Genomic DNA, 13,103 nt, shown 5'->3' with positions numbered 1-13,103 from the left:
ACTGTGTCTGCTGCTAATATAGACTGGATGATAATGAGATAAAATTAAAATATATATATATATATATCACACTAGTACTGCAGCCGGACAGGTATATATTATGTAATGACGGACCTGCTGGACACTGTCTGTCAGACTCAGCACTGCAGACTCCTAAAGTAAGCTACTAGTATCAAGAAGATAGAAAAAAAAAACCACGGGTAGGTGGTATACAATTATGAATGGACGAGCGACTGCCGACACAGAGGTAGCTACAGCCGTGGACTACCATACTGTGTCTGCTGCTAATATAGACTGGATGATAATGAGATAAAATTAAAATATATATATATATCACACTAGTACTGCAGCCGGACAGGTATATATATTATGTAATGACGGACCTGCTGGACACTGTCTGTCAGACTCATCACTGCAGACTCCTAAAGTAAGCTACTAGTATCAAGAAGATAGAAAAAAAAAAACCACGGGTAGGTGGTATACAATTATGGATGGACGAGCGACTGCCGACACAGAGGTAGCTACAGCCGTGGACTACCGTACTGTGTCTGCTGCTAATATAGACTGGATGATAATGAGATAAAATTAAAATATATATATATATATCACACTAGTACTGCAGCCGGACAGGTATATATATTATGTAATGACGGACCTGCTGGACACTGTCTGTCAGACTCAGCACTGCAGACTCCTAAAGTAAGCTACTAGTATCAAGAAGATAGAAAAAAAAAACCCCACGGGTAGGTGGTATACAATTATGGATGGACGAGTGACTGCCGACACAGAGGTAGCTACAGCCGTGGACTACCGTACTGTGTCTGCTGCTAATATAGACTGGATGATAATGAGATAAAATTAAAATATATATATATATCACACTAGTACTGCAGCCGGACAGGTATATATTATGTAATGACGGACCTGCTGGACACTGTCTGTCAGACTCAGCACTGCAGACTCCTAAAGTAAGCTACTAGTATCAAGAAGATAGAAAAAAAAAAACCACGGGTAGGTGGTATACAATTATGGATGGACGAGCGACTGCCGACACAGAGGTAGCTACAGCCATGGACTACCGTACTGTGTCTGCTGCTAATATAGACTGGATGATAATGAGATAAAATTAAAATATATATATATATCACACTAGTACTGCAGCCGGACAGGTATATATTATGTAATGACGGACCTGCTGGACACTGTCTGCAGAATGCGTTTATAAAAACACCACACGACGAGTGTTTAACTTTTTCAGGCAGACAATCACAATATACTGGTGGTCAGCAGACAATCACAATACTGGTGGTCAGTGGTCACTGGTCAGTCACACTGGCAGTGGCACTCTGGCAGCAAAAGTGTGCACTGTACTTAAGTGCAGTCAGATAATGATATACAGTATATGATGCAGCACACTGGGCTGAGCACAGATATGGTATGTGTGACTGTGTCACACTGTGTATCGTTTTTTTTCAGGCAGAGAACGGATTAATTAAACTGGTGGCACTGGTCACTGGTCACACTATCAGCAGCAAGTAGTACTCCTCCTATATGCTCCCCAAAATTTGTGTCTCTCTCTAGTACTCTAGTCACTCTAAACGGAGAGGACGCCAGCCACGTCCTCTCCCTATCAATCTCAATGCACGTGTGAAAATGGCGGCGACGCGCGGCTCCTTATATAGAATCCGAGTCTCGCGATAGAATCTGAGCCTCGCGAGAATCCGACAGCGGGATGATGACGTTCGGGCGCGCTCGGGTTAACCGAGCAAGGCGGGAAGATCCGAGTCGCTCGGCCCCGTGTAAAAAAAACTGAAGTTCGGCGGGTTCGGATTCCGAGGAACCGAACCCGCTCATCTCTACTGCTATGTACATTATATAAGCAAATCTGTAGTTAATATTGAGCTTCACGTTAAGTCACTGTTGCATAAGGCTCAGAAGAACAGCGGCTGGGAGTGATGATGCTTCTTAATGACTGATCTGATAGCTGACTTATGTTCTCATTTTTCAAAAAGACTACATGAATATATCTTACTCTTGCTCAGGGGTGTAGTATGTTATGTCGGCGCTTGGGATCTCGGCGCCCAGCATACCAGCACCGGGATCCCGACCGCCGGCATGCAGGCAGCGGGGTGAGTGCAAAAGAGCCTCTTGCAGGCTTGCTGCGCACACCACGCTGCGGGCACGCCACACCACGCTATTTATTCTCCCTCCAGGGTGTTGTGGACACCGCAAGAGGGAGAATAGTTGTCGGTATGCGGGCTGCCGGGATTCTGGCATCGGTATGGTGAACGCCGGGATCCTGACAGCTGGCATATCAAATGCCTCCCCTTGCTCAGATTCCAGCTGGGGGGCTGATACAATTTTATACAGCACTATCGGTTGCTTAACAAAAAATAATTATTGTGGAAAGTAAAATATATATATATATATATATATATACTGTAGGTAAAATGGCTTTGGGAAAATATGGCTTGTGTACATCACAGAATTATGGCCTGATTCAGTGTGGTACGCAAACCCGGTGGTGAGAGCTCTGTCCATGTGCCTATCTCATTCAGCGAGATCACACACAGTGCTCGCAAGCCAAGCATGACTGACATTCTGCTGCTGTCTGGGGGCGGAGCTTGGGTGGTGACGGGCAGCGTTGGAGAAGTGGACGCCACTGGACAAGCACAGGTGTCCGGGAAAATGGCGTGAATGCAATTTTTCCAGTGATTTTTGCAGTGCCCCTGCTGACTCCAGACTCCGGACAGGTGAGCATTAAACATGGGTGAACCGTGGACCCATTATAGATTCTCCACTGCTTAATTCCTTGTTATATTAGCGGCCAGCAAAAAAGCTGTAATTTTAAGGGGTGACACATTACCTTATGTTCTCGGGGATAACACTAATGTACTTACACTCCCCTGCCACAGATCTTCCCTCTCTCCTGTGAGCTTATAATAGACATTGATTTCATCTCCTGTTTTGAAGCTTAAGAATCTGCAGTCTGGTCCAGTGTAATCCTGCTTTGCTGAAACTCTCATCATCATACCTGGAAGACAAATGATACACATGACACAATAACCAAATAGTGACATTATATATAGGAAACTGAAAGGGTCTTTCACATTTTGGCCGGCCATTGAATAGGAGTGCCACTGCCTGTCCTTTGGGATCGGTATGGTATACCGCCGCACGGGAAGCCGATGGTCAGTATACCGACATCGGCATCCCGAGCAGTGGAATGCGGGCAGGGGGGCGAGGGCAAAGATGCCCCTTATGGGCTCGATGGTGAGCTGCGCTCGCCACAGGTTCTATTCTCCCTCTATTGGTGTCGTGGACACCCATAGAGGGTAAATCACCTACCTCGCTGGTATTCCAGCGGCAGTACGGTGCACCAGTTGGGATCCCGGCTTCGGTATTGTGACAACCGGGGTCCCAACGAGCAGTATGCTGACCGGATACCTGTCGTTTGGTTTATGCTCCAACACCAGTTACTAACTGGTGATCAAATGACAAACAGCTATTAAGCTATTAAACGTCACGCAATCTTGACAGACAGTGGTTAGTGTAGCGGGGTTTAGAAGTAATTGCTGATATTTCTTTGGCTGAGCCTGTTAGTGCAAATAAGTATTAATCACTATGCACTCAGCATTTGTTTTTGGAAAATAACGCATCCAAAATGAATGGTGAGTTTTTGGATATAGAGCATGTGTAGAAGTGCATTTACAAATACCTCCGTCATACCTCCATCATATTCTGAATCAGAACGGAACTTGGCCGGATCTGTCTTTCCAGGAAACTGAGCATATTTGTGGCGGGTACTGGGCGGATAATGTGAGCACTGAACCTCCCTGACTTGTGGGCGTGTCCTGGGACTGTCGTGTATCTGAAGCTCTGTGCAATTCTGAGTTGTGTGTATGAGGAAGGGAAGCCTGTTTCTGACAGTCTCTTGCATCTTGCCAGCAGCTGGCACAAAAAAATAAAAAATGGACGACACGGCTTTCCGCTTCCAAACACACAAACCCCCATATAAGCTAAATAGAATCTTGCAATAGCATTACCTCCTAACTTTTTCAATCTATGACGGGGGACACCAGCGTGCACGTCCACAAAGGAGCGTGACCTAAATAAAACGGGGCATGGCCTCATGGTGGAGCCGCACAGAGTCTATTTACCGTTGCTCTGAAAAGCAGATCAGCCGTAACAGGAGCATCCCAACTGCCCCCCCCCCCCCCCCCACCACCACCACCACCGCGGGACACTGCAGCCCGCGGGTGGGACAGCGGGACAGTCCCAAAAAACGGGACTGTCCTGCGACAATCGGGACAGTTGTAAGGTATGCATTAGCATGCGTTGTGAATCAGGCTGCCGCATCTGCCTGCAACTACACCCACTTTGCGTCTTACTCAGAATCAGCCCTTTATGTGTAATTATATAAAGTGTTGTATATTTCCTACTGCATGGCTCATACATTGTTCTGCAGTGCACCCTGACTGAATCTGCTAGCTCTCCCATGTGTCTTATACAGGGGCAGGCAATCTGTGGCTCTTCCGATGCTGTGGCACTTCATACCCCAGCATACCACAGTTTTGCTCTTAGGGCATGCTAAAAAATGTGTCAGGGCGTGCTGGGATGTGTAGTTCCACAGCAGCTGGAGTGACACTGGTCTGATTAATTGCCTCAGGATGATAGTTTTTCTGAATTGGTCTTACTTATTTAAATGGATTCTCGTAGGTCACAATGTCAGCTTTCTATGTAAAGGACAGCCTAATGACTCTCGTCTCCCCCAATTGGATGCAGGTTCATCAGAGGCCTGGATGGCAGTCAATGTGTGCCCAGTTGGTGGAAAGGGAGTAGCAGCACAGTGAGACCCAGCATGTGAAACTAAAAACATCCTGGCATGCATAGGCATGTGCAGGGGGGGGGGGGCCTGGTGCGCACAGGCACCCCCTAATGTCTGGCACACCGATCTCAAATGCCTGATGCAGCGATCGCCGAGCAGGCTGATTACTGTCCCCTCTGCGCTGCACCCTGTCAGGACTGCATTACTAACCGGACGCCTGGGTTAATCAAGGGTGCCACGGCCACCGGCTTTCAAACTCCCGGCTCCACCTCCATGTACAAAAACAGCGTGATGTCATGCTGCTCGCACGCCCACCCGTCACACCCGCCCACCTCGCTCCTTCTATGCTATGCCAACACCAGCCACTGATGAGCTGCAGCATGCAGCCAGCGTTCCTCTTGGGAAGACAAATTCAATACTGGCAGGCGGTCGGCAGCAACATTGACACGTCACTCGTTTTTCCAGCAGCAGCAGTACTAGTCTGCGACTGTCAGTGTCAGTGAGTGACTTACTTGTAAGTAAGCTGCTGCAGCTTGCAGGGGAAAGAGAGGGGGAGCCAGACCAGGCTGAGGAGGAGCAGTGTAATTGCAGTGAGTGCCATCAGGGTTATTTGTTTGGTGCACACCACAACATCTGACAATGTATCTGCATTATTAGGATTGGTACAAGGGTGGATATTTTATATTGTGTTGACCATCAATAGATGGTACTAGACACACCCAAAAGGCGGTGCTAGACACACCCCTCCAATGATGCACCCCCTAATAAAATGTGCTGCGCACGCCTATGCTGGCGTGCCACTTGGTTGCCAACCCCTAATCTACGGGAAAGGCATTATGGTTTAGGTTTTTGATCCGTCATGGACTAGGCCTTACCTCTTATTTATATTTCCACATACTTTCCTGTATTAAAATCAAATTCAGTAAAAACTATCATGACTGTAGTTCTGTAGTTTTGGCGTGTCATTGAGCTGCTATTTATAATTATAACACATACTTGCCTACTTTTGAAAAAGCATTTCAGGGAGATTGTGAAAATAACACCTATCAGCGCGGACATGTACTGCTACATCAGAGAGGCGTGTCATAAAAATGACTTACATCCAAATGTAAATGAGCCCCAAAGTTAGTAAGATCTACTTGTTGGAGAAAAGAAACTGATATTTTGCAGGATTTGTTTGTGTATTGTGTTTTACAAGAGGTTCCATATACTGTAAGTGGCCATAAGAAACCTTATTTAAAATGCATTTAGCCATAGGGATCATTGTGTTTTATAATATATACAGGGAAATGTCACTGATGAGCCCATTTGAATGTATGTATCTCTGATTTCTTTTTTCCCCCCAAGAATGTAACAGCTGCACAATGGGGTTAAGGTGCAATCAGGAAGATTGATGGATTATTCAGGGAGTCAGGGAGATTGCTACTATTTCAGGGAGTCTCCTGCAGAATGAGGGAGGGTAGGCAACTATGTTAAAACCCTCTCTTTAGGCTTCAGACTTCCACTGTTGCCCTGGGCTCATGGGGGTTATTCCGAGTTGATCGTAGCTGTGTTAAATTTAGCACAGCTACGATCTTCTTTCCTGACATAGTCCGCCCCGCATGTCAGTGACAGCCCCCCCCCCCCCCCGTAGAAGTGCAAAGGCATCGCACAGCGGCGCCTTTGCACTGCAAGAGTAGCTCCTGGCCAGCGCAACTTTAGCGTGCTGGCCGGGAGCTACCCATCACTCCCCGGCCAGCAGCAGCTGTGTGTGGCGTCACGTGTGTGACGTCCCGCCCAGCGATCACCTCTGCCTGTCAATCAGGCAGAGGCGATCATATCCCTGCTACGGCCTTCAGCCGTCTGGCATGCGCCCGCGCACTGCGGCACCGACGTATGCGCAGTAGGGACCCGTTTGCTCTGCTGCGTTAAAACGCAGCGAGTGAACGGGTCAGAATGACCCCCCCATGCCTGTTATCAGCAGTACTGTAACTCTGCGCGACGGCCAGCATTGTCGAAGTTCAAAATATATTTCTTTACACTGCACCAAAACACATCTGAGTGTGGAAAGTTGCACTGCATCGTCCAGTACACATTTGTTATTTTCCTGCATCTTGTAAGACAGTATTTAATCTTAACATTATTGTTTTACACTGTTTAAAAAGAGGAGAAGAAACTCGTTTTTGTAATATGCAAGCGAAAAATAGCTTAACCTGTGTGACTGGAACAATCCACCCTGTCATTAAACCTCTGTTCCCAGGATGCCGTTCCTGCCAGGAACATAGTGCATGGAATATTGATGTTCTCTTTCCCCTGCTTTGTATCGGACTAGCTGTAAACAAGGCCAGCGACCTTTGTTCCTTCATTTGTTAAGTCCATTCTAAATCTAGATTTAAACCTCTTAAACAAAAAAGAACACAAGGTTTAAATGACTACAGTGTTTCTTTGATATGTTAAGGTTTAATTCACAGTTTATATTATTTTTATACAATGAACTCCTTCATCTATAGACACCTCCAAACTATTGCAATGGGATCTTATGGTTATTATTTTATCTAAAGAGGAAAAATTATGCTTTGGCTGCAGTCGTACCGTAAAACTCTTATATGGCATGGAATAACATACAAGTTATTTAGGATTAGGAATTTTTTTTGACAATTGAAGTGTTAGGTTGGTGCATTAAAGATAGGTCGCCCACTTACTTTCACAATGACTGTCTCCACATTTCTTCCTGTCTGATAGAATCTTCTGACTCTGGGTCTGTAGTACTAGACATAATATAATCAGCCCCATGACGTGGTAATCCCCCAGCCCTGCCATAGTGCCGCGATACAGAGACCTCCAAAATCGGTGTAATTAATCAGTGCTATATCCTCTTTATTCCATGCCGTTGTTCAGCTTGTATTGCTATACAAAGACCGAGGCCTTAAATGTACAAGCCAGATTAATGGTTAACTAAAGCCCTTTGAATAGAGGTGTGCTGTGTCACTGATCTCCACAGACGTGGATCTCCAGCAGCGGATTTGCGACAGTGCTCAAGAACGTTAAGAGAAAGAAAAAAAGTAAAATTCAGAAAAAGTAAATTGGTATTAAAAATTAAAATTTTAAAGCAAAATTGTAAAACCCCACTGGTACTAGGCATGCAAAACTGCAGTCACTGTGTATAGTGCATCACACTTACTCTGCCCCGGCTGGTCATAGGTTCAGGCACAGATACCAGGGGGTCCCTTGAATAATCAGGTGTTTAATTACAGTTGCATTGTGGGAGTGGACTACAGGTGTCGGTGCAGCGCATAAAGAATTGGGCGCCAGGCAATCTCATAAAACAGCATAAAGTTTATTTAACATCAAAGCAGGGAATATAACAGGGATAACTTCTTAACACTCCTCCAGCAGAAAGCATAATGGTTACATTCGATCACACCTCAGGGCACCTCCTCCAGTGCATCACTTAATTGCAGCGGCATGAATATGGCGAACAGCAGTACGTACCAGGGCATTCTGTGACCAGTAGTGCTACACATACCAGGTTACCGTCTCTCTCTCTGTCATAGCAAGGACTCTTGTCCATGGGGGGCTTCTAATCATGCCGCGTGGCTTCCAACGACTCACCCAGATACATCCTCTCCTGAGACTCACACCTGTAGCACACTCTTCTCCTGGCATCACCGTTTCACTGGATTCTGAGTACTGCTGCTCTCACTCTGTGGTCTCTCCCTCTGTCAGGTGCCTTGCTGCGTCTGGCATCTCTCCCCACATAAACATGTGAGGAGCCCTCACTGAGGCTACATCTTTCTAGCTCACATACCACGCTTTTCTTCTAGCTAACACTCCAGGCTTCTGGGCTGCAAAGACCATGCTGCTGCTGCATGACAACCTTTTGTAACCTTTTATTCCCGGGGAGACATTCCATCTGGGATTTCCCGCCCTGAGCTGCAAATTGGTGAGCCCTGCCTTTGCTTTTTGCAGGCTAATCTGTCTTGCTGTGAGTTGGGCTGTTAACCCCTTCTGTGCTGCAAGCTCAATTCTATGCAGCTCCAGCAACCCTTTTACTTTTATTACACAGTCATGCTGGCACCTGTAGTGACACAGTTGCTTTGTGCTTGCAGGCCCTTGCAGTTTCAGGGTATTACAAAATTATATTGTAAAACAGAGTAATTTTAAAAAAAGGTGCAATTTACAGTAAATTACTTTTTACAAGCATCTGGGTAAGGACCTTATTCAGAGTCAGACACAGGTCCTGATTCATGTTTGTATGGAATTGCAAGGAAGCAGCTGTGCAATACCATCTAATTAAAATTGTAATGCAGCAGAAGGCGTCTGTAGGAGATAGAGGATCTGAGTGCTGTGTCTGAGGATGCAGTATCGGATCACCATCACGACCATCGGTAGCGAATCGAGATGGTTACAGGCATACAAAGCATATTCAGGCTGGCTGTCAGATCTACACATCTGAGTCCAGGGAGTCTGTGTCCGATGATGCAGACCCTGGACGCCTTCAAAATGGGGCTGACATGGCCTCCTTTTGAAGATCGGTGGCGGGTGCTGTTTGCACGGCCGTAACTAGGGGGGGCTAAGGGGTCACGTGCCCCGGGTGCAGGAGTTCAGGGGGCGCGGCAAACTCTGCCTGGCTCCTACGAACGCTGCTCCTTCACTCCCACCCCCTGCGATTGCTCTCTCACCCAGTTGCTCCTCCCCACCTCCCCGCCGCGATCACCGACGCTGCTGTTCCATCTCCCTCTGCATGTGTGGCCGCCGGACTCTGGAGCCTCTCTCTGCCCTCCTGCTTGTCAGCACCCACGTACACTCTCCTGCCCGGCTGCCTGACTCCTCCGGAGGGAAGCTGGAGTGCAAAGAGCCAGGAACAAGTGAATCGCTTTCCCCACTTTGTGCTGAGGCAAGTGGGCATTGTGAGGGGGGGAGCAGGAAGGGCAGTAGGCTTTACAATATATGTATATATGGCATATGTGTGTATGTGTATATATATATATATATATAAAACATGGCAAGGTGACAGCACTCTATGTCCAATATCAAAAAGTTTAGTTGGTGCAAGGTCCTAATAATTAATATACACACTCACTTTTTCCATGGCTGAAAAAAGAATTAGACCAGCACTCACGTTTTTAGTTGATGAAAAAAAGGGTTTTTTATTCCTGATAAGACATCTAGGATACACCCCACTGTTACAGTTCGCCCGACAGCCGTTTCAACACTTGGTGGTCTTCATCAGGGGCAGCTGTCACTCCGTCCAGAGCTATCTTAAATAGCAGAGAAGGCGCCAGAATGTCCGAACGGGAAGGCCGGAAGCAGCGCGTCATAGCTGCTACCTGATTGGCTCCTGCCCGCACATGGGATGTGTTGCTAAGGTACACAAATCCGGCCCTCTCCTTAGCGACCTGCTCCGGCAGCGCAACAGTAATGTAGCGTGGGACAATCTGTATTGTAAGTACAGCGGCGTGCAGACAAGGTTGCTGCTGTCTGTAATCCCGGACACAGGCACAAATGTAGAGTATTTAACCCCACAGTGCGCCGGCGGCACGGAAACACTGACAGCTGAATAATGAGGAATAAAAATCAATTACAGAAAATAGAATGTAAACATACACGGCAAAAAGAACCAATCAGTGTCATCCTGCACAGCAATGGTAATAACCTGCTCAAAGAAATGTTGGTTATAGCACCACATAAACATGGTATAAACAATATATTCAAAGGTGGCAATGGTATCATGTCGCTCAGGGGTTATAGATGCAAATTCTGCACTCCACCAAAACGGAGTGAATTAATCCTGGCTGGAGGGATCAAGTGTATCCAGCAGGTGCAGAGTACAGCATAATAGTGTGAGGCATATAACGGGAATGCAGACTAATTAGTATGGGATAATCGTGTCTCTGGGTACACAACCCAGTATTCCCATACCGTCTCCAAGTATGGTACTGATTGGGCCCAACGTTGCTTAATTGCCAAGATCGGACGAGATTGGATGATTTCCAGCGTGGTAAGATAGTATCCGATAGACGTGCCCATAACTAACTGCATTTCATAGTATGAGTATCTGCACCTGTATCACAACCAAATTACCTCATATCATGTATGATAGTGAAAATCTATCCACAATGAGCAATGACAGTAACCAAGACAAACGTCCACCGATATTATTGATACAACACCTAGTATTCCCACCTTGTCTCCAAGTGCGGTACTTACTAGGCCCATCACTGCTTAATTTCCAAGATCAGACGGGATCGGATGGGATCCAGTGTGGTATGGTAGTATCAGTCTATACGGTGTGCAGTTATATCTCCATTATGCAATAGACAAGAGCCCAATTGGCCCAGTGAGTGAGAGACCATGTCAAAGAGCATTAATAGGTGTCAAGTGATAAACATGACACACGGCGGTGTCTAAGAAAAGTAAACCAAAACATTAGTCACAGTATGTGGTTATATCGAGTCACAGGAAGCATCCTAAACGGAATTCCTCGTTGAGCCCATTCGGGGCCAATGAATGTAATCTATCAATCCATTGGTGTTCTCTTTGCAAAAGAATTTTATTGCGATCACCGCCCCTTTGTAGTGGTGGAATTTGATCCAAGATGCAACACTTGAGTTGATTAATGGAATGCTTAGCCTCCATAAAATGTCTTGCAACAGGTAAGGTTGAGAAGTCACTTGAAATTCCACCCTGTGTAATGCTCTTTTTAATTGTTGAACGATGTTGGCTTAGACGCTCTTTTAGCATCCTGCTGGTCTTCCCAACATATAGCAAATTGCATGGACATTTCAACACGTAGACTACAAATTTACTATTGCAGTCAAGTCTCTGTCTGATAGTGTAGGTCTTCTTATCCTGAGGGTTAGTGAACCGATTGCCAAGTAGCAGGAATGAACAGTTTGGACAACCCGTGCATTTAAAGACCCCTGTTTTAGTGGTCAACCAGTTAGAGGCTGTACGCTTCTTTTTCTTGGAGAAATCTGTTACAACCAACAAGTCTTTCAGATTGGGTCCTCGTTTGTATGCGAATCGTGGTGGTTGCGGAATGGCTTTTGATAGTTCTGGATCCGTATCGATAAGGTGCCAATGTTCCTGAATCTTATTACGGATAAATCGAGAAGCAGTCGTGTACATGCTGACAAAATTAAATCTGTCATTATCTTTGATGGTAGAGGCGTCTTTTTTGGATAGGAGTTCTTTCCTTTTTATTTGGCCAATTTTTTGGAGTGCCAAATCAATCTCCTCCTTAGAATATCCACGATCAAGGAAACGTTGGCTCATTGATTGTAGAGCCGGTGGTATTGCTAGTGGATCAGAGGTAATGCGTATCACCCTAAGAAGCTGCGAGAACGGTAGTCCTCTTTTGAGGGGTGCCGGATGGAAGCTTGTTGAGAGTAAAAGTGTATTCCTGTCAGAGGGTTTGCAATGAATCCGAGTGGTCAGAGTGTTATTGGACAACAGAACGGAAACGTCCAAAAAATTGATTTCTGTTTTGCTGAACGTGAGGCTAAATCTAATGGTGCCAGGAAGTGAGTTTAGATGGTCAATAAAAGTCAAAAGTGTTCTCTCTCCTCCATGCCAAATGAAAAATAAATCATCAATATATCTGACATATGTTGTCAAAAATCGGCCAAAATGGGGGTGACCCGTGATGTGTTCTTGTTCATATGTAGACATAAATATATTGGCATAAGCTGGGGCCATATTAGACCCCATAGCGGTGCCCTGTTTTTGTAAAAAAAAGCAGTTCTCAAATAAAAAATAGTTCTTATTCAAAATTAGGTCAATAAGTAACACCATGTATTCTGATGGGGGTCCAAAGTACCCATCACTTCCTGTTATTGCTCGTCTGCATGATTCAATGCCCAGAGCATGAGGAATGTTTGTATAAAGACTCGAGACGTCGAGTGTGACCAACAGTGCATCATCCGGGACATGTTTAATATATTCCAGTTTCATTAAGAAATCGGTCGTATCTTCAATGTAGCTGGCTGCACTTTTAGCAAGTGGTTGTAGATAAAAATCTACAAGTTGTGAGAGTGGTTGGCAAAGAGAACCCCGTGCCGAAATGATCGGTCGCCCCGGGGGCTGTGCTAGGGATTTGTGTATCTTGGGTAACGTGTAAAGAATTGGGGTTTTGGGGTGAGGTGTAGTCAAAAAATCAGCAGTGGTCTGATTAATATACCTGTTACTGACACCCAAATTGATTATTGAATCAATTTCCTTTTTGTAAGTCCATGTGGGGTCAAAAGTAAGTTTTTGGTAACAGGTTGAGTTGGACAATTGTCCATAGGCCTCT

At 45.7% G+C, this 13,103-nt stretch overlaps 1 protein-coding gene and 1 pseudogene across 4 annotated transcripts in view; both read right to left on the bottom strand.

Annotated features, from left to right (window-relative positions):
• The window catches only part of MIA2 (MIA SH3 domain ER export factor 2), a 298,404-nt gene extending 290,698 nt beyond the window's left edge, over positions 1-7,706 (bottom strand). For 2 of the 4 annotated variants that reach the window (XM_063947624.1, XM_063947626.1), the window contains exons 1-2: positions 7,510-7,706; positions 2,901-3,034 (exon numbers count right to left, since the gene is read on the bottom strand). In XM_063947624.1, the coding sequence (XP_063803694.1) occupies positions 2,901-3,034; positions 7,510-7,627 (252 nt within the window). In that variant the 5' untranslated portion in view covers positions 7,628-7,706. The remainder of the gene's footprint in view (positions 1-2,900; positions 3,035-7,509) is intronic. The other 2 variants (XM_063947625.1, XM_063947627.1) reach the window with 2 other exon arrangements.
• Positions 7,707-10,968: 3,262 nt separating this feature from the next.
• On the bottom strand, positions 10,969-11,088 carry LOC134981663 (5S ribosomal RNA; annotated as a pseudogene).
• Between the last annotated feature and the right edge of the window lie 2,015 nt (positions 11,089-13,103).

Source organism: Pseudophryne corroboree, chromosome 12 (assembly GCF_028390025.1).
Source record: "Pseudophryne corroboree isolate aPseCor3 chromosome 12, aPseCor3.hap2, whole genome shotgun sequence".
Classification (NCBI taxonomy): Eukaryota; Metazoa; Chordata; class Amphibia; order Anura; family Myobatrachidae; genus Pseudophryne; species Pseudophryne corroboree.
The sequence above is the reverse complement of the archived record's forward strand: the minus strand, read 5'-3'. Positions and strand labels throughout refer to the sequence as shown.